This window comes from Salminus brasiliensis, chromosome 4 (genome assembly GCF_030463535.1).
Source record: "Salminus brasiliensis chromosome 4, fSalBra1.hap2, whole genome shotgun sequence".
Lineage (NCBI taxonomy): Eukaryota > Metazoa > Chordata > Actinopteri > Characiformes > Bryconidae > Salminus > Salminus brasiliensis.
The window spans coordinates 26,223,596-26,245,754 of NC_132881.1; the positions used below are offsets into that span (position 1 = coordinate 26,223,596).

Consider the following 22,159-nt stretch of genomic DNA (forward strand, 5'->3'; position numbering starts at 1 on the left):
GAGCACACATGAGCCATAACGGTCCAGATTTTTCAGCACATAGATGTGATCAAATAAAATGAAATGAGGAAAATGAGGAGATCTGCACACCGCTTTTGGAAAGAGGAAACCGGGGCAGCCTGAGGCAGACGGAGTGCTTCCCCCTGGTGCTCCAGCATTACTGTCAAACAGTTTGCTACTTATTTACTGACAAGGACATGTAGGAAAAAGTTCACTAGAGTACGGGAGAGAACTCTGCAGCTCTGGGGAGAGGGCGTACGGGGAGTGTGTGCCGTCACGGTGGTCAAATGAGGAAAAGCCACAGCAGCCCTGTTTGAGAAATTACTCTGCATCTAAGTGATCCTGTAGGAACCTCCAGAGCCACATGCATTTTCTCCAGGTCTTGTGGGTGAGTAGGGGCACAGCTTTGTACAGTATGATGAGTGATTTCTTTTTCTACAGCCTGGCAAAAAAATAATAATTCATATACCTCTCCTTTCAAACATGGGACAGCCAGCAGTCAGCGTGTGCCATTCTACCTCCCAGCCAGCTAGCTCACATTGCTTCTGCTATTTGTCTGCATTTCTATCTACTCTGGGCTCCTGCTGAGAAAAGAAGGAACAGCTGGGGGATGCAGGCCAGTGCGTCTTTAACGCTCGCTTTTCAAACGATGATAGAATAATCATCCTGTTTAAGTTTGCGTTTTCCACACAGAAGCTCTACATCTCCGTGAAGCGACAAGCTGTGTGCATAACAAGTGAGGACTGCTTCTGTAATTACAAAACTACAAACGAGACTGGACTCACCTTTCTTCTGGAGTGTCTACATGGAAGGTCCTCTCGATAACCGTGGTCCACTGAAGACATCTGATGATGAAGGTGTTGGGCTTTGGCCGTTCTGTTTTCATCAACTGGCATTCTGCAGTAAAGAGAGTGAAAGCGTGGGGATAGGAGAGACAGAGAGAGCGAAAGAGAGAGAGGTGAAATGTTAAGGTTAAAGCTTCTACTGTGCAGTTATTGGAAAAATCTAAACTGGGAACACTGACCTACAATCTAGGGCACACTTTGTGTGTTTAGTGAGGTCAGTGTGGCCAGCTGCAGGCGACTGCAGTGCGCTCTGCGTGATGAACAGGGGCGCAGGGACACGTGTGGTAAAACAAATGGCGGTTAGCAGAGGGGAGGCTGGAGGGGTAAGAGAGAGCCACACAACACCACAGAGAGACGAATGAGACAGACACTGAGCGGGAACGTGGAGGGCCAGAGTGCTCAGGTCTGCCGTGCCAGCTGTTTCTCCACGAGTGGACACTCGTTTGTGCCACTAATGCATCTCTGCTCGTGGGGAGTGAAGGTGATCTCTGAGTTCGGCTCATTGTTACGGCAGCGGGGACAACGACTGGACGGCAGGTGAAGCGAGGCCGCCAGTCTGTCATGAGGGCCCTCAGCTGGCCAATTTCAGCCGCCTCCGAGCAGCACTGTGGCCTAAATTTGGTCCCGAAGGTTAATGGCGATGGCACGGAGGTCGCGAAGCCGCACGCCGCACACCGACTCCTACCTGGGCAGCAGGAGAAAATTGGAGGCGCCTGCTGTGAGACAGAAAAACAAGGTCACAGCAGCCGGAATGTGACACCTCAGGAGGAGCCGGAGCAGAGTGAGCTGACAGCATTGTTTGCTTTGCCACGCAGGATCGCAGATGACGAGCTTTGCTTGGAGCAAGAGTCACAGAGGAGAGCAAGCACGCCAATTAAACCGCCGCAGAAGCTGCGACTTCCACTGATCGTGCCACGCTTTAGCTTTTTAAGGCGTTCTCAAGTCCAAAATAAGGCTGAGAGTGTGCCAAGCACACAAAACATCAGGAGACAAACATGGCATCTGCTCTACTGCAAATTAGGACCAACTAGCATCAATGGGGGAATTAATAAATAAATAAAAAAAATAATAATACTAAAAAAAATTAATATCCCCAATCTTCGTTCTTGGAAAGAATGACTGTTTTTTTTTTTTAAATAATAACTTTGGAATTTTTGACTCTAAACTTAGGTGGTCTACAAAAAGGGTGCAATTTGAGCCCACAACATTTAATGAGATGCATTAAGAAAAAAAAAAAAAAAAAAGTGTCAAAATCTGTTTACAAAGCTTAAAGCTATTCATTACATTGTTCTTATGAACATTCTTAAAGAGTAACATACAATTTTTTATCATTTTACATGAGTACATGGCCATTTTCTCATCTGAAATATTTTTATTGACAAATTTAGTTTTATTTACTTTATTATTTATTTTTTCTCCACTGTATGAGTCATGTGTGTCCTTCAGGTTTACTTACCACCCCGTCACACTTGTTTTATCAATAAATAATGTAATTTTGCTTTTTTAATGATGTCGCAAAAAGGAAGTGACATCATTGGAGCCAGGAACAAAACAAGGTCAGGTTCTGGTGTTTTTTTACATTGTTTATTTGTTGCTTTTTTACATTGTTTATTTGTTGCTTTTTTACCAATTACATACCTTTGTTGCCAATTACATACCTCCCAGTCATGGTTTGTTGTGAACATGGCTCCCATCTAAATAAAAAAGATTATAATTAATGCCTATTGTGTGTGTGTGTGGGGGGGGTGGTGGTGGAATATGACCATTGTGGGTTTTTGTATAAAAAAAGTGTTTGCTCTTGATGAAAATAGCACCACAACTAACAAACTGCTAGGACTCAAACGGAGAACTCGTCATATGTTGCGATCTTTGTTAAAAAGACTAATTGGTGGATGCTGATTGCGCTGCCCAGTGGGAAGTGCAGGTCTGGTCAGCGTGTGTGTGTGTGTTTGTGAGGGTGTTGTAGTCAAAGCAGTCCGGAGGCGGACGGGCGGGCGAGCGAGCAGGCTAGCGGCAGCTCAGGCCGCTGGGGGAGAAAGGCATGCCATTTCACAGAGCACATTAGACTATCAGCCTCCCACAACCACCTGGCCTCCCAGCTTTCTGCAACAGATGTGGCAATCCTCTCCCCCTGCCAAAGCAGCCCGGGCCGGATGTATGGCCACCCCTCTCTCTTCCAGGCTTTAGATTAAAACCTGGCCGGGCCTCCTGACGGATGGAGAGCTGGAGAGAGAGTGGCTCGCTCCACGTGTCTGAGAGCCAGCTTCCAGGGCCGGATACCCAGCATGCCATGCAGGAGCCTGCACGCAAACGCACAGTCTATTTCTAGGCACGTGGCAGGGGTTGCATATGCTAGCAGCTTTCTTCCACCAGCTGCCCAAAGACAACTGCTGTATGTTACAGACACACTAAAAAGTATTGTAGAACTAGCCTGAAGAACATTTGCTAGTATCACTGTGTAAACATCATCAGTTTAATTCATTTAATAAGCAGTTGGTCGTTCTCAGTTACTGGTAAAGCCACATGAAACCCTTTTACACACAATATGTCTCTAGGATTTATCGCCATGTGTGCTAGGTCAGAACACCGTGAAGACCTGTAGCCATTATGGGATGAAATTTACCACTCCGTCACATTTTTATTTTTTATTGTTTTCTTTTCTTTCTTCATTCTTTCTCACTCACTGTTCTGTTTGGTTAGACTGAAAATAAACATTTTATCTTAAACATTTGTCATTTATGTCAAACATTTTTATTCTACTTATATAATTGTGGGAGATCGGACGAGGACAGTGTGTCGGCACTGCTTAACAGTTGTTGGTAATGTGTGCTGAAACACACCAACAGGCTAACATTTAAATTTTACTGCTTAATAAAAACACTTGTCCGACTGTCTGTTGAATGTAAATGAAAAAATGCTAGCCAAGGTAGCCTAGCTTTTTGCATTTGGGTTTTCTGTTGATTTTGCCCTTTTATGCTTTACTGCACTCAGTAATCAGGACAGGAAAATTCTGTCATTCATCAGAACAATTTTATAAACCTATACACTGTGTCTTCTCAGTATTTGAAAGCCAATAAACATGCTTGTGCCTTGAGCATAACTACAAATAGTCTGGATAACCCTACTACACAGAGCACTCTGTGTATTCACTGGGTGTGATGCTCTGACTGGACCTTTTGAAATGAATTTGAAAAAAAATCTGCATCAAATTTAAGACAGGAACAAAAACAGTAAGGTTTCAAAACCAGCATCACTCAGAAATGGGCAACAGAGGCAAGGTACCAGGTCCTAGAAAGATACCCAGCCTTACTTTCCACTATTCTATAATTACTCATTAATTTTCTTATGCAGGTCCATCAGGTGGACAAACAATCACAGCAAAGATTGCCACAGCAAAGGATTCATGTTAGCACATTAACACCATGTTCGCAGACCCACTTTAAGAATTTAATTTGTCAGTGAATTGCCAGATGTCCACTAATTTAAGTGCAAGATGTTCCTTCGCCTTATTTTCCTCCCAGTCCTATCATTGAGAGAGAGGAGATCTGCCACTACAAACAACCTTCACTCAGAAAACGATAAAATATAATGCCACATAATCACTCACTAGCAACGGAGAAGTTATTGAGAGGGTAGGGAAGGTCTGCATCCTGCGGCTTCTCCTTGTACCCAATGAAGGATCCATCCGTCTTCAGCAGAAAGTAGCGTGGTCTCCAATTCTTGATATATTCACCTGTTGAGAGAAAGCAAAATATGGTAATCACAAAGTCTAAATTTCAACAGCTGGTGATGACCCATGCACCCCAACAACACATAATTAGCATGATGCATACAACTGCATGTCCATCCAAAAAAAATTAACAATGGACAAACTTGAATTAACCTTAAATTCTGAGGTAGATAAATAATAATAAATAATTCTTTACAAAACTGAGCCTGTGATTTTACAGAAGTGGAAATTGTGACAAATGATAATTTCAGTTGATATAAACCTGTGGTTTCAGTATATTAAGCACAGTAAAGTATTTTGGACAGTTTAAGTATATATAAAATATTGATGTTGTGTGTAGTGAAGTGGGTAACAACACGGCCCTCCCTTTGATAGACTAGAGTTTCCAGACTAGGCAAGTACACCGCCCTACACCAATAAGTCCTCGGGAAAGACTTTGTCTACCTTTGTACGCAGTCATGCACTTGAATGTTGTTCAATGTTGCACTTGTTGAAACTTGTGCATAAGCATTTTTGTTTACATAAGTTGTACAAATTTCCACAGACAAAATTTCTAGTGTATAATATAATAATAATACAGATCACTGCCTTTACCGAAATAACATATCTAAAAGGGGAAAGGGTTTATATGTACTTACAAGGTACTTAGCTAAACTCACAACTTATCTTGGTTACTCTGATACACACTAACTCCATCTCTCGCCTCCTATCATTTTCTTTGTACTATTTACAAATAATATTACTATACTGATTGCATACAGGGTCACTGGTATGCTGCGTCGAGACTCAGTTCTACAAAATTCAGGTGCTACAAAGTGTTTTTCAGTGATGCCACAGAAAAACCATTTTAGATTCCATGGAGAACTGTGTTTGTAGAAGAGATGTGTGAGTGTGAAGAACCTAACAGGTTTCAAGATACATACATCCATACCATTAGCACCACTCATCTACAGTGGCATCTGTAGGGGTGGGATATATTAGGTAGCAAGTGAACAGTCAGTTCTTGAAGGTGATGATGTGTTAAAAGCATAAGAATCTGAGCCACTTTAGCAAGAGCCAAATTGTGAAGGCTAGACGACTGGGTCAGAACATCTCCAAAACATAAGGCAGGTCATGTGGGTCATATTGTTCCCAGTATGCAGTGGTCAGTACCTACCAAAAAAACAACTGGTGAACCGGCGACAGGGTCATGGACACCTAAGGCTCACTGATGAGATCCATGGAGGGCCTATCTCAGAACATACAGGACTTAAAAGGATCTTGGTGCCAGATACCACAGGATGCCTTCAGAGGTCTTGTGGAGTCCATGCCTCGAAAGCACAGATATGTGGCTGCACAAGGGGATCTACTCAATAATAAGGCATCTATGGCATTGTTCAAAGAAGCCTTTGTAGCACCTTTATTTTTAAAAGTGTAGTTTGAGCCTGACACTCCACTCAGTAGAGATGCTCACATTTAGTGAAGTGCTTCAATTAAAATTATTTAATAATAATAAATAAGGTTTTAAAGAAGAATTAATGGCTCAATATCAGCTGATACTTTGGTTTCAATATCCATAATCAGGACAAAGTGAAAGGCACCCAATGAAGCTCTACTATAGATGGTATCTTCGCAAAAAAAGGCAAAGCTTGGATGCAATTTCGATGTTTTTGTAACTAACTAAAAAAATACCGATACCGATACGTTCCTAATGGACCAACTGACTGTGATACGTACTGTTGCTGCTAAAACATGAAGCATGTTTACTGTACTTACAGTTTACAAAAAAAAAAATATATATATATATATATATATATTATTTTGAATTTTTTTGCACCATTCAACAGAGTTCATGTTGACACATTTGTTGCTGATCCTCGCAGAGTGCACACAGCAGTTCCCAAATTACAGCATTTACAGCCTGCAGTGGTTACAAGTCCTCTGGCTATGCAAGCACAGATGTATGCACAGATGTATCTAAAGCTTATGCTTTGACTTTGTGCCACAGAGACATTTGTTCATTTGGAAATTTCAGTTTATGGGAATTATTTTATTTACTTCATAATTATGATTACTGCCACATCCTGTTTATTAGTGTGGTCTGCATATCAGTGACCAAACACCAGGATTACATGATTAACACTAGAAAAAACATGTTTACCGCCTTTGAGCCGGATGTCAGCTTGAACATCATCTGGTCAAATTCAGGGCCAGGTGTTGCAGTGGACAGAGCTCAGGCATGCCACAAAAGGGTGGGTATGGTAGTAAAAAGAAAAAGAAAAAAAAAAAGCCTTTAGCCAGAGTGTGTTAGAGTGTGAGGGTGGGGAGGGGGGGGGGTGTTGGTCAGCAACTGCCTAGTGGGGGTAGTTAAGAAACCTTTAACCCTTCTGGGCTACAGCGACAAAAAACAACATCTGCTGAGCAGCTGGTCTCACTGTATTACCATTCAAAACTTCTGGTGCAACAGCCTGCGCTATCTAATAATCAACAGCAGGATTACAAGGGTGTCAACGCCACCATGAAAGAGGCGAGGCCTGGTGCACACACCCACACACACACATGCATGCCCTCCAGCCATTAATAGCAGGCATCAAAACCTTTAACATGAAACACATCTGCCTGTTCCGTGGTATGTGCTGGGGATTCAAATTCGTAGGTTAATAAACAAGCTGCTCAGCAAGGCCTCCTTCACATTTATGCTCAGTGTGATCAGATTCAGCTACCTGGAACTGAACTTACAATACGTGGGGTTTGTAAGTCAAAACTCCACAAGTACCAAACACATAGTACAAAATAGAACGTTTGGCACATTGTGTGTGTGTATGTGTGTGTGTGTGTGTGTGTACTGGTTTCTGCACGCTGTAAACCCAACTAACTTATGACTGGATACAGTTTTAATGTAGTAGAGGAGATCTCCAGCATTCGTAGGCATTCTATCTATTTGTGTTTTTATTATTTTCATAAATTAATTATTATTTCATTAGTATAAATTATATAAAAGAAAATGTATCATTTTTGTACATGTTTTCAAGTGTATTGTGTATTTCCCAGGTTTAATGACTTTTTAAATAAATAAACAAGCCATTGTTGAATTCCAAATGGTTTATAGTATATTTATTAATATTATAGCTATTTTTATAAGTATGATGGTGTTTTGGGTCGTAGTTCACAAGGTAAATCTGCATTGCTCATATTAAGTGTCTAAGGTTACAAATTACACAAATTATTAACAAATTTATTAACCAAAACAAATTAAATGTTATGCAACTTAATAAAACCAATGTAATTTCCTAAAATTATGTTTCTGGTCATTTTTGATCTATGTGTTTGTTACTTGTGGAGAAATCCATTAACCAGTTGTCACTTGTGTAATTCTGAGCAGTAGTTACTTTTACAGGTTTGACCAGGGGTGGGCGATATGGTAAAAATATTGTAGCATGATATTTAAAGACAATTTCACAATAAACAATATTTAGGGTGATATTTTGACATGCAGACAACTTAGACTACTGAGTACAGTGATTTGGGGCCATGGCTGTGGTCGTAGCCATGAAGGGTTGCACATGGTCAGCAACAATACTTTAATAAGCTGTGTAATTCTAGCAATGATTGATATTAACAAGAACAAGAAAACATTCCTCATACCATTAAACAAGCTCCAATAACCTAGACAGTTCACACTAGGCAGGTTCTCGGCTTTCTGTTCTCGGCTGATAGAAGCTGAATTTGACGTGTGCTTCTGTAGCCCATCTGCCTTAAAATGTGGCATTTCACATGTGGCACATTCTTAGGTGCTTTTCTGCCCACCTCAACTGTGCAGGGTGGGTCTCTGAGTTACTGTATCCTTTCTGTCAGCTCAAACATGTCCAAAACCATTCTCCCCTGACCTTTCTTATCAACAAGGCGAGTTTCCATGAGTCTAGAGTCTGTTGTGCTGACAACCCTTACTTAGTCGAGTAGCTCTAAGTTCTAAATGCCATAATATAGATTAAAACATTACTTAAATAGTTTAATACTTGTTCACTGTGTACCAACTCAGCCTCTTCAAGTAATTAACTCCTGACAAGGCACAGCTGTTAACTAACAGCAATTTCAGGTGACTACCTCACAAAGCTAACTTAGAAAATGCCAAGATGTGCAAAGCTATCATCTAAGCAAGAGGTGCCAGCTTTAAGGAATCTAAAATAGAAAACATATTTTCTTCATAGTTTGGATGACTTAAGTATTAATCTACAATACAGAACATTTTTTAAAAATTAAAAAGCACTGAATTTAAGCCATGTCCAAACTTTTGACTGGTACTGTAGGTCACATTAAAAGGAGAGTGTGAACAGCCTAAAACACATTAGTAGTAGATTTGGTAAGAAAATCAGATTTGAGCCACTTTACCTGCTATGTGAACCCATCCTGTGTGTAACTTTTAATTAGAGGATGAATTAGTTATATGTTAATTAGCACATGCAGCCTGAATTGTAGAGTTGTAGTATATTTTGGATTGGAATCAACTGATACTCAACGTTAAGGTACTTGGATAAGATCAGGGTACGGGACAGGAATGGAGACTTCCCTAATTGGGGAAATAAACATTAGGAAAAGTCTATGTAAATGAACCACTGCTAGTGCAAGTGTATGAAACCGCTGAGAAAAACGGTTAAATTATATTCAACGGTGAAGCACACTGTTCTCGGACTGTTTTGCCCATTCATGTAAGTAATGAAATTATCCTCCTCCACTGAAAAACTAATCGAGGGGAAAAAACGAGATCTTCTAGTCAATAAATCACTGAGTGGAACTGAGGCAAATGCTACTCTAGGTTCCGGGCAAAGTGATGCTACAGTGTGATAACAAATCTTTTCAAACAGGTCAGAACAACTCTGTGCGGCCATACGTTAAAAAAAAACCCAACACAAGTTTCCCCTCATTGGAATGTATGCAGACAGTTCCTCCCATATGTAGTACCCAACCTTAGAACTATACCATTAGAAATCGTATCTATTAGGACAGACAATCTGGTAGAAGCGTGAGCGCAGGAGCCAGAGAATCCCCAGACGTGTGCTTTCTGATTCCGAACTCCTGGTAATTAGTCGCTATCTCCAGCAAGTGACACGCGGGCCTTGGTGACAGCTCTGATCACTTTTTTTTTTCCATCAGAGGAGAAAATAAACAACATGTTCTATTTGTAACATCCACTTAAAGCATAATGACACCAGCTTCTCTTAATTAACACATCAGAGAAAAACACCTGCTCATGTTAATTTGAGGAGACGGAGGTCTTTGCCGCTATGCCTCGGTGAGGCGGTGGAGTCGATGGGTAGGAGGGAGCAGCTGAACGCAGGCAGCCGCCTTCTCACAAAGACAGACAGGGAGAGAGAGAGAGACAGAGATAGATAGAGAGAGAGAGAGAGACAGAGAGAGAGAGAGAGAGGGAATGATTAGGGAAGACGGAGATGGAGAGAGATGGAAGCAGAGGGACGGGAGATGATGAAGGAATAAGTTGTCTCTGCATGGCAGCTTGCTGCAAGAACCTTGTCTATAACAGTAATAAATAACAGGGGTCATAAATGACTCAACTCAGTTCTTCCAAAAAAAAAAGATAATAAAGCTGGAATTCTTTTCAGAAGAAAGTTATAATATCGTAGAGTTGACAATTAATTCAGTCTGGTGAACTAACTGACCTGCAGTGATTAAAACAAACGCCTGAGTTTGATTAGGCATCGCGTTATTAGTCAGTATAGAAGCACTGGCCTCTGCTAGGGATTCAAGTAATCAAGCAATCAAAATGACACTGAATTACAGACATTGGCTTTAATTTAAGGGGCTGCAGTGCTTGATTATTATTGTGTTTAAAATAATACTATCATATGCAGCTGTACATGCCCACTTCATGACACTTCCACCACCATGTTTGACAGATTATGCGGCTTTCGATCATGAGTACTTGCTTTGCTTCTTCTTTTCCTGTTATTTTAGGTTCATGAGGGGAACAAAGAATCTGGCAGTGAAACAAAGAACCACCAGAGTCTGGCAGTGACCTCCATGTATCTCCTTAATCCCAAATAAAAAGGGAGCAAGCCACACCTGGCCATTAAACTGCTTATTGGTCAATTGTACAGTTACTTTTGTGTCAGTGAAAATGAAGGGACTAGGTAAACACAGCTGTAATTTCGAAATGCTTTATGCAATTTTTATGCTAAAGATAGAACTTTTGTATATGCAAACGTTGCATGGTGAAGCAACCACAGATACAACTTTTTTTCCAGCATTTCTCACAAGATCTTTGTCAGGTTCAGATCTGGGGAATTTGGAAGCAAAGGCAATTTCCGAACAACATGTACAGTGCGGCAGAGTGCATTCTGCTAAAAAACTGACACAGCTATCAATACCAATGCAGTGAATACAGCTGCCAAGTCCTGGTCCACACCAAGTGTAGGTTGGTGGTATGTGTCAAATGCTCTAAAATGTTCTACTTATTTGCTGAATTTATAATATTGTAAAATAAATATATAATAATAAATATATAAACAGTTTTACTCTAAATAATAAAAGTTTATCACCTTTATCACCTAGCTGCCAGGACAGAGAACAATGCTAGAAGCTTGCCTTCCTGAAAGATGGGACAAGCTGATCCATACTTAAAGCTCACAGAACTCTCTCACATGGATCGGGTTTTGACCAGTGCCATCAGGTAAGCAGGGACTGGTCAATGTTTGGCTATGTAGGCCAGCGTCAGGGTTTCAAATCTGTGTGTCACTGCATTCTGGATCAGTCACAGGGGTCTGATGGCACACATTAGAAAAACAGCCAGGAGGCAGTTGCTGTAATTGATCTTTGAGATGAATAGATAGTTAACAAGCACCTGATTGGCCTCCCTAGGAGAAAGGGTCATATTCTCTTGCTTGTAGTGGGTTAAAACCACAGAAAGTCAGGTTTACAAACAGTCTACAATGATAACTGGTCTTCCATGAATATACCAAGTCTTTGTGCCTCTCCAACTGGAGTGACCAAGGAGTTCTTATGGGAGATGGCTGCCATCCATGTCAAGATGTCAAAGAGAGACAAGCTGAGATACAAGTAGAAACCTCAGTGGGATGGATGAGTTGAGTGTAGCAGTGGTAGGAGAACCCATGGCAGTAGTAGGATGAGTAGAAGAATCCTTAAGAGAATATAACTGCATCAAGAGGGAACACGCAGAGCAAAAACAAAAGTGAACCAAGCACTGAGCCTTGTGGGACAAGGTTCTTTGTTTTATTTACTACAGCAAAACTGTACGCAAAGTTGTGAAATTTCACCAAAATGCAGTACTGCTATTGCTAGTTGAAAGTTTAAGTTTAAGTCAACTTGATGCTCTATGATGCTGAATGTAAGTTGGAACCACTAAAGTAGGCAGAGGTGCAACAGAAGGGGGTGCATAACTAAAGGCAATTGCAGTTCCGCCCAGTTATTTCCACTGGCTCCTACAAACTGATGTTCCTCAAATTCAAATCAGGGGGAGGACAGTTGGTCTGGCATGCGGAGGCGAGGCTTTCGTGCTCAGGTTTTCAGAACACTTGCGCAAATTGAAGATGGGTTTCTTATTGCAATTACTGAGCAGAATCGTAAGATACAAGCTAATATGAATCTTGCTAACCGGGACGCCAAAAATACCTGGGGTTCGTGAATAAATTCTAATTTCCTGCAGCCGCTCTCGCGCTCAGTTCCGAGTTCTAAACAGCTCCATTTGCACAATTAAAATATCATACTGGGTGCCATTCAATTACAAGCCCAGATTAATTGTTCATTTGTCTGTGGTGTGTGACAGCCGGACGCCTGTGGGACAGGGAGTTGGACGGGCCGCTTCCAGACAGACGCGTTCTTGAGCAAACTTTCCCTCAAAACATCCCCATCCGCTCCAGAGACTAGCGGACTGAAACTCTGTCGCTCCTTCCGCGATGTTTTCTGACGCGATCAAGTTTCAGCAGGACAGGAGGAAGGGAGGAAAAGAGAGGGAGAAAGAGAGAAAGAGAGAGAGGGAGAGAGAGAGAGAGAGAAAAGACTACGGAACACGGAAAAAAACAAGGCCATTTGTTAATCAGCCCAAACAAGGATTTAATTTAATGCTTTGGCTGGGACTGCTCTGCTTTGCAGATGGCTTAAAGATGGGCATGTGATGGGTGCCCTGGGAGCGGCGGCCTGCCTCGTTCCAGCACACGCTGGCCACTCCAAAGCGGCACCAGCTCGCTTGGGCACGGGCGGGCACAGCCGCTCCAGCGCCGCCCGGGCTCCAGCACGCGTCCGCCCGCGGACGTGGGCAGCATTAGAGCGGAGCTGTTCCTGCACTAGGTGCATTTGGTTGGGCGCGGACGGCAGCAGCTTGCTGAAGGAGAGCGTCTGGAGCCGCTTTAGCAGCCTGGCAGCACGGCCGTGTGGGCTCTCTCTCTCTTTCTCTCTCTCTCTCTCTCCTTTTTCTTTCTATCCGTGACTCATCCACACCCAAATGTAGAGTTTTTGCACACTTAGGGTGTTTTCATACGTAACGTTCAACTCCTTGGCGAGGCTCCTCGGAACACTGCTGACAATTCTACAGAATAAATGCGCCGGCGGTTCACTTCGGGGCACGGATGCTGAAACACGCGTTCCAAATGATGCAGCTTTGCTAGATTCTTTACTGTTAGCTAACGTTCCCCAGACCTCTGACTATCACATCAAAGAGCACAGCGCTCCGGTCCAGGATGCTGGACATCTGTCTTTGGCAGGTACTCGGATTCGTTTACATTCCGCAGGCTTTGTAGAACAAATCAGCACTGCAAAAGATGCCCAGAAATGGATCTGGTAGATATGTAAAAGGTAATGAATCCTGCTCATAATGAGGAAAGCTGATTGGTAGGAAAGAGTGAACAATTGCTTTCTAACACCCTCTCGCGGGGTTTTCACAAATAATTAGACAGTTGAAAGTAAAACAGCAGGAATATCCTCTAATTAGGTCTCTATATATTCTTTCACCAATAAAAAAGAGGAAGGTGGTTCTCAGGCAAACTTTTCCTGGTTGTTGAAAGAGGCTAATAATATCACCCTCTTCTTTACATGACTCAACTCTTTGCTTTACGTAACTGTACTTTGCCAAATGTGACCAACACCAGGACAGACACAGACACAGACTTGCTAATCAGCTCTACTGGAAAGCGGCTGCAGCTGTGAAGTTGTCAAGTGCAATTTCAAGGCCCGGCTAAGATGAGGGGGCAAAGTAAAACTGACAATACTTAGTGTCTCACAAAGCTCTTGGGATTTGCAGTATTTTTTGCCTGAATTGCCAACAAAGACTTAAGCGTTGATCCCCTTATCCAGATGAAGGTCATGTCACCAGTTAAGACAGCCAGACACAACAAGATAGACTGGCCCCTGCTTTAACATTGTCATGGCAACCAGCAGTAAATGTAACTGAGGGGGTCACTCTCCCACAGAGACTTCTTTTGGGATGTGAGAGCGCGCAAGAATGCCCTTTGGGATATGCGAGACAACTGGTGCCGCTTCAGCAATCAAGCCAGAAACGCTCACATGATAAACAACACAATCATGTGGTTTGAGTGGAATTCCATTTACTATAATCACCGTCATTAAGAGGTGAACAGGGTACACCTGCAACTGGGGGCAAAGACTGTGCATTAGGTTTGTACGTGTGTTGTACTCTCTGTGTCCTCTGTGAGGGCAGCGGGGCGAGCCAGCGGCGCTGCAGCCGTGGAGCAAACAAAAGGCTCTCAGACAACTTATGTGCAATCCAGGGCTGACTCAAGCCAATCCACTTAGCCTGTATTAGTGTCATTACCACACTGCAGTGGGCAGACTGTGTGTGTATATGTGTAGGGTTTGTGTGTGTTTATATGTGTAGATCTACTTAAAACCCCTGGTGAATGGTCCCACCAAGCTACAGGCTTACAAGTGGGGCTTTCCAGCCTAACGAATCAACGAACCCTTGGGACTGGGGCTGTTCAACAGTGCGTAAAACCCAACAGTGGGGAAAAATGCTCGTCAGTCTGCTTTTAAACTACAGTTTTTTTTATCCTACGCTTTCGGTACATACCACTAAAACTGCTGAGCAGCTGAATTACATCACAGATCTACTTTTCCCAAAAACTGATCCACTGAACTCCACCAAAATCTAGGGATCACTCGTTTTGCCCAAACGCAGATGCCTGCTGTGGAGCCACTCATGACCGTGGTGAAGGCCACTGGCAGGATTGGGGGGGTGGGATTTAGGGTGGACATGAAGGCGTCTGGGGATGAGGAGCTCTCCCAAAGGCCCTGCACACACTTTAAGCTGCCAGCTGCATGCAGATCAACCTCCTGGTGCTCATCCAGGCCCCCTGCTAGTGCAGGGAACCGCTGTACTAGGCCTAACGTACACAAATACATTAGGGATACACTGATACAGAATTTCCAGGCCAATGAAGATACCTAAAAATTGTGGTTTTGCATTTTAGAACATGTTTAAACTATAAAATAAATTCAATTATAACATTACTTTTCATGTAAATGCTTTATTATTTACATGCATAATATTTAAAACATTATTTAGCACTATTATATAAGAAAATAACTCTTGTGAGCTAAAAACAGACTGTGATGCTGACTGTAATGCTGAGTGTCGACTGTGATGCTGACAGTGATGCTGACTGTGATGCTGAATGCTGATTGATGCTAAATGCTGACTGCAATGTAAACTGTGATGCTGAAGGCTGATTGCAATGACAAATGCTGACTGTAATGCTGAATGCTGTCTATGATGCTTAATGCAGACTGTGATGCTGAATATGATGATGAATGCTGAATATGATGCTGAATATGATGATGAATGCTGAATATGATGCTGAATGCTGAATATGATGCTGAATATGATGCTGAATGCTGACTGTAATGCTGAATATGATGCTGAATGCTGACTGTAATACTGAATATGATGCTGAATGCAGACTGTAATGCTGAATATGATGCTGAATGCTGAATATGATGCTGAATGCTGAATATGATGCTGAATGCAGACTGTAATGCTGAATATGATGCTGAATGCAGACTGTAATGCTGAATATGATGATGAATGCTGAATATGATGCTGAATGCTGAATATGATGCTGAATGCAGACTGTAATGCTGACTATGATGCTGAATATGACGATGAATGCTGAATATGATGCTGAATGCTTTCTATGATGCTAAATGCTGACTGTAATGCTGAATATGATGCTGAATGCTAACTGTGATGTAAACTGTAATGCTGAATATGATGCTGAATGCTAACTGTGATGTAAACTGTGATGCTGAAGGCTGATTGCAATGACAAATGCTGACTACAATGCTGAATATGATGCTGAATGCTGACTGTAATGCTGAATATGATGGTGAATGCTGAATATGATGCTGAATGCTGACTGTAATGCTGAATGCTGACTGTAATGCTGAATATGATGGTGAATGCTGAATATGATGCTGAATGCTGAATATGATGCTAAATGCTGACTGTAATGCTGTCTATGATGCTGAATGCTGTCTATGATGCTGAATATGATGCTGAATGCTCTCTGTGATGCTGAATGCTGATTGTAATGCTGAATATGATGCTGAATGCTGACTGTAATGCTGAATATGGTGCTAAATGCTGACTGTAATGCTGACTATGATGCTGAATGTTGTCTATGATGCTAAATGCTGACTGTAATGCTGACTATGATGCTGAATGTTGTCTATGATGCTAAATGCTGACTGTAATGCTGACTATGATGCTGAATGTTGTCTATGATGCTAAATGCTGACTGTAATGCTGACTATGATGCTGAATGTTGTCTATGATGCTGAATGCTAACTGTGATGCTGAATGCTTTCTATGATGCTAAATACAGACTGTGATGCTGTCTATGATGCTAAATACTGACTGCGATGCTGAATATGATGCTGAATGCTGTCTATGATGCTAAATACAGACTGTGATGCTGTCTATGATGCTAAATACTGACTGCGATGCTGAATATGATGCTGAATGCTGTCTATGATGCTAAATGCTGACTGTAATGCTGAATATGATGCTGAATGCTGAATATGATGTTAAATGGTGACTGTAATGCTGAACATGATGCTAAATGCTGACTCTAATGCTGAATATGATGCTTAATGCTGAATATGATGCTAAATGCTGACTGTAATGCTGAATATGATGCTGAATGCTGAATATGATGCTAAATGGTGACTGTAATGCTGAATATGATGCTAAATGCTGACTCTAATGCTGAATATGATGCTGAATGCTGTCTATGATGCTAAATGCTGACTCTAATGCTGAATGCTGAATATGATGCTAAATGCTGACTGTAATGCTGGAAATGATGCTGAAAGCTGAATATGATGCTGAATTCTGACTGTGATGCTGAATATGATGCTAAATGCTGACTCTAATGCTGAATATGATGCTGAATGCTGTCTATGATACTAAATGCTGACTGTAATGCTGGAAATGATGCTGAAAGCTGAATATGATGCTGAATTCTGACTGTGATGCTGAATATGATGCTAAATGCTGACTCTAATGCTGAATATGATGCTGAATGCTGTCTATGATACTAAATGCTGACTGTAATGCTGGAAATGATGCTGAAAGCTGAATATGATGCTGAAAGCTGAATATGATGCTGAAAGCTGAATATGATGCTGAATGTTGTCTATGATGCTGAATACATATTGTGAGCTCATACTGATATTTGTGTTTTTGTACATATCTGCAGATACAGGTGGCAATACATAAACATTTATACAACGTAAAAAATAATACTTCAATGGCCTGGATTAAAACAAATGTAATAATACAAAGCACTAAAATGCAGGTATTTATCTGCTATCTGACTTAAAATGGAAATGTGCTTAATTGTCCACTAAACAAATTTCACTAACCACTATTTTAACATCTTAATTTTTCTACATCTGCAATACATAACACACGAATGTCACATAAGAGCTAAATGAATGTACTCCTCCATTGTACTAACACACACACACAAACACTCACAATCAGATCAGCCACTAGATGGCACTGGCTCACAGTTACATTCACCATCAAGTTCAACATCTTTTTAAAGTGCTATAAGTTCCTCTGTGTGTATGAGTGAGACACCGATACATATACAGCAGGTCAAAGAGACAGACAGGGAGGTGGGGGATTGGTGAGTAAGAGAAAAAAACGTGGGAACAAGTGAAGAAACACAGCGAAAGAGAGAGGTGGAGCAAGGCCAAAAGAGCCACTTGGACTTATAAAAAAAGCCTTTATTTAAGCATTATTTAGGAGCAAAATGACACAATGTCATTGACCTAAGGCAACAAAAGCTACATAAACATGCTGGGTTAATTTAACTGGTTGGGTTCAGTAATGTTAACCACTGCGCTGGGTCTGGGTCAATGCTGGGGCCTTTTGTAATGTGGGTTACTTCTAAATATAGAACAAATGTGTCATCATTATTTTATTATTTACAGGCCTATATATCTTTTACCATGCTGTGTTGTTGCACGTGTTATGTGAAAGAACAGTGGGCCTGTATTGAGTAAAGGCAGACTGACAAGAAAACAAGAAATGTATGTACATATAGTACATAATTCTTTTATACACAATAATTTGGTGCATGTCTACTTTCATAAAAAGAACTTTGGGAACTCCTGATCTAAACGATTTCCAAATCACTAACTTAACCTACCCAACTAACCACATTTAAGGTGCTGGGCCTTGGAGTACTTTACTGATAAATCACATAAAATAGAGTTAAACTGACCCAGTCCACTGAGAACATGGCCTAGGGGCTTAAACAGTAAAATCAGCCCAGAACAGCCAGAACAGTCTGAAAAATATCAGGGTTAGTTGTGGTACGTGGTGAAATAGCTGGGTTAAATTTACTTATAGGTGCATTACTGGCTAGGATACAGTGTAGAATCTGCCATTGGAGGACTTCTAAGAGTTTGGGTGAAGGGGGATTTGTACTGTGGGCTCAATGAAGATGGTAGATTGTCACAATGCCTTCTTGCCCTCTAAACGACAGGAGTTGCCCCTCGTTATTCCTGTCCTCAGAAACCCTTGGGATAAAAAAAAAAAAAACTCTTGAATGAAACACATCTGACTCCAACAGATACAGTAAGTCTTAATGTATGAAAGTCAGGCTTTGAGGCTTTTTGTGTATTTGAGGTCTAGTGTAGTCTAGTGTAGAGACCAAAAGAGAGAAAGAGAGAAAGAGAAGGGGAAGGGAGATAGGGCCATGTATGTATGGCCCTGTGTATGACAGAAAATGTGTTACACCACAACACCACATTATATAAAGCTTTCATCACAGTAAATAAAGCTGGAATGCGAAAAGATCTTCCTAAAAGGAGACACTATTTACTAGTTCATGCACTTACCTCGTCTGGCAGCAGATTTCAGAGCAGGCCTTTAATTAATACACTGAATGGCCGTGTCACTGCAGAGATAAATTTAGTTTTACCTGCACTGCGCCTGTGATTATATTTGCCCATGGCACAAGCCTAATTCTTTCATTATCAGAGGAACCAGCCACATGCTGGAGCGGCTAATCGAATGTTGACAATTGCTCTTGTTCAGTCCGTCCGTTTGGCAATCTAATTTGTCCGTCATTCACGACCACAATGAGCGCTTGTGTTCGCAAGGTAATCTTCGCATACAGGAGATGCAGACACTTGTGGAGCTTTCCCAAGAAACAACAAGAACGACAAAAGGTCAGTTGCTGAATCATACAGAACAACAAGCACAGGGAACAGAACAGACAGATGTCTATGATGGTACACATATAGTAGGGGCTGATAGAGCAGCTGCAGCCCCTCAGATTCAAGGATCATTGAACTACAGATGCTAAAAGTTCCTTTTAAAAAAGAATAGCCTGAGCACAGAAATGACTCGTGTGTGCTTATTTTAGGGTGAGGTTTGTACTGGAGTTTATTTATAACTTTCAGAAGACGAGCATCGTTTACGTTTCTTTATTTTATTATTATTATTATTATTATTATTATTGCGGTAGATGGGAGTCGAAACGCTAGAACACAGGCAAATAAAATTGGCCTAAAATCTGTATTTGAAACATAAAATGAATGAATTAATTAAATAATTACAATAACACCTGCCACATTTGAGTCATGAATCTTCAGCGTGTGCACTGTCAAAAAAAGGTGTTCCAAATGATTCTCTTATGTTCTTTTTAAAGTTGAATATTATTAAATGAACTCACATACGACAAATAATGTATAATAAAAAATAATGCTAATTCTGCTCCTCTTGCTCTTTTTCTTTCGGGTTAAACTTTATGCAAATCAGATAGCTGATACGTATGGCAGGAACCAAATGTGTCACAGCCACAGTCACACTACACTCTTAAAAATAAAGGTGCTGCAAAGGATTCTTTGAGTGGTGCCATATAAGAACCATAAAGGCTCCATAAAGAACCCTGTTTGAGATGCGAGTGAAGTTTTAAAGGAAGCAATGTAAAAGTCCTTTACCAGTTTCAAGGTCCTTAAAACTCACATCTCTACTACAAACAAGGTAGAACCAACCCAGGGTTCTTTTATGGCACCACTCAAACAAGCCTTTGCAGCACCTTTATTTTTAAGAGTGTAGTGTGACTGTGGTTGTGACACTACTTGCTTCTGATTTGCATAAAGTTTGCCCAGAAGGAAAGAGAGCAAGAGGAGCAGAATTATCATTATTATAAATGATAAATGTAGTTAATTTAACAGGGTTTAACTTAACTTAAAAAAAGGGTTATTTTACACCATTCCTATTGGCCCATTCATCGTGCTCATTAGTACTCATTACCAGTAAAGGGTCTCTATATAGTACTGGAAAAATGGTTATTCTTGCAGCTACATCAAACCATTTTTAACAATCATCCATCAATCTGAAGACACTTTGAACCGTCCAGATGCTTCTTTGAGTTGTTACGGTTCAGTCTAGCTCTCCTGCCTTTTTTTTTTTTTTTTTTTTTTTTTACTAAAGAACCCTTAAAGAATCCTTGTTTAGATGGTGTAGAGGGTGACTTCTGCAAATTGGTAGAAAGTCTGGTAGGCTGTCTCTTAATGTAGCCAATAACTGTCAACTTGGAGGAAAAATGGTAATTTGATGGCCGTGCAGAACGACCACCTACAGATAGCTGTTTTTGTGGGACGTGCAGAGGAGGTCAATTTTCCTAAAACAGCGCTACCATAAAACTATGTGTGTGATTGGTATTGGACTAATTGGTCCAATGGGTCAGCAAACACATGAAGGTATCGTGTACCAGCTACTAAACGCTTCGAACTAAACTCCTGATGAACTTTTGAAGACCTACTTCTGCAAATTTGACTGTTTTTCAGTCCAGAGATAAAGTCCACGCCTTGCTCTGAAAGTCCCAGTTCTTTCCTGTTAAAAAGCTACACGGAAATGCATCCACAGGTGGTGTGCAGATATCCAATGAAAAGAATCCTGACAGTTGTGTCCTTTTTACCACATTATATACATCAGACATACGTATATCTCTTTGGGGTGGACACCTGGGGGCACCTGATGATGGACAGACGGAACAATACCAAGCAGTGGTAGATAGGGTGAGTGATCAACCTCCATGAACTGAAGTGGATTACCTTACAGTGAGTCTTACTGACAGAACCAGAGCATGTGTGTGCTCGTGTGTATGTTACAGGACACCTCAGTGTGTGTCACTTTTATTTATTTCTCTCTTCTTGAGCTTCTTTCACACCATAATGATCCAGCTTCAGAGCAGAGCATCACTCAACAAGCTGATCAAAGACATGACTCCAAACTTCACGAGAGATCACAGAAATGCAAAAGCATCCAAAAATACACCCCGCACACACTCCACGGTACTGAACGCTTATCTGTTGGGATTGTCATCACAGTCTTCATTAATTCATGCCATTTGGGCAGTCTCATGGGATGACTTACACATGTTACTGTAGCCTCTGCACCATGCATAATGTATACAGGCGGGAGAAATGGACTCCGGGAGCCTGAAACTAACGGGATGCCTCTTCACACAAAGATCCGCTTCTGATCTAAAAATACAGTCCAGCAAAACTCGCTGGGTATTGATAACGAATCCCAGCTGTGTCTTTGGCTGCTGCACAGAAGCGCAAATTCACTGCCCTGTTCCAATCCAGATAGAGTGCTCAAGTTGCTTTTATGTCCTGTCCTGTCCTGTCCTGTCTTCTCCTGTTATGTCCTGTTAAAAGCACTTCCCATCCCATTCATACCCTGGGGGAGAAATAAATGCCCAGTTCTGAACTACCTCTACCGTCATTATTTTATGCTTATACTGAACCTCAGGGTCTCAGTTAGGGAATATATACCCATTTCTACTAGTAGGTTTAGCTATAAATCACTATATGTACTGTAAAACATTACTCAAGGGGCATCAGCATCAGAATCACCCAAGAACGGAATCAGACAATTTTTACACACACACAAAAATGGCATTTAGACAGTTTATTAGGCTGATTTTGTCAGATCTGTGTTGCAGTTGCCTCTTTCAGTGTATATCTGTGGGTGCCCTAGTGGCCATTCTGGCCAGGAACTGGTTTAAATCTGCCGCCAGAGGTTCAGGCT

The 22,159-nt window shown here is 41.4% G+C and overlaps 1 protein-coding gene across 3 annotated transcripts in view; it reads right to left on the reverse strand.

Moving 5' to 3' along the window:
• akt3a (v-akt murine thymoma viral oncogene homolog 3a) overlaps positions 1 to 22,159 on the reverse strand; it is a 123,875-nt gene that overhangs the window by 26,014 nt on the left and 75,702 nt on the right. For all 3 annotated transcript variants that reach the window (XM_072677753.1, XM_072677752.1, XM_072677754.1), the window contains 2 exons: positions 4,453 to 4,578; positions 786 to 897 (listed from right to left, as the gene is read on the reverse strand). In XM_072677753.1, the coding sequence (XP_072533854.1) occupies positions 786 to 897; positions 4,453 to 4,578 (238 nt within the window). The remainder of the gene's footprint in view (positions 1 to 785; positions 898 to 4,452; positions 4,579 to 22,159) is intronic.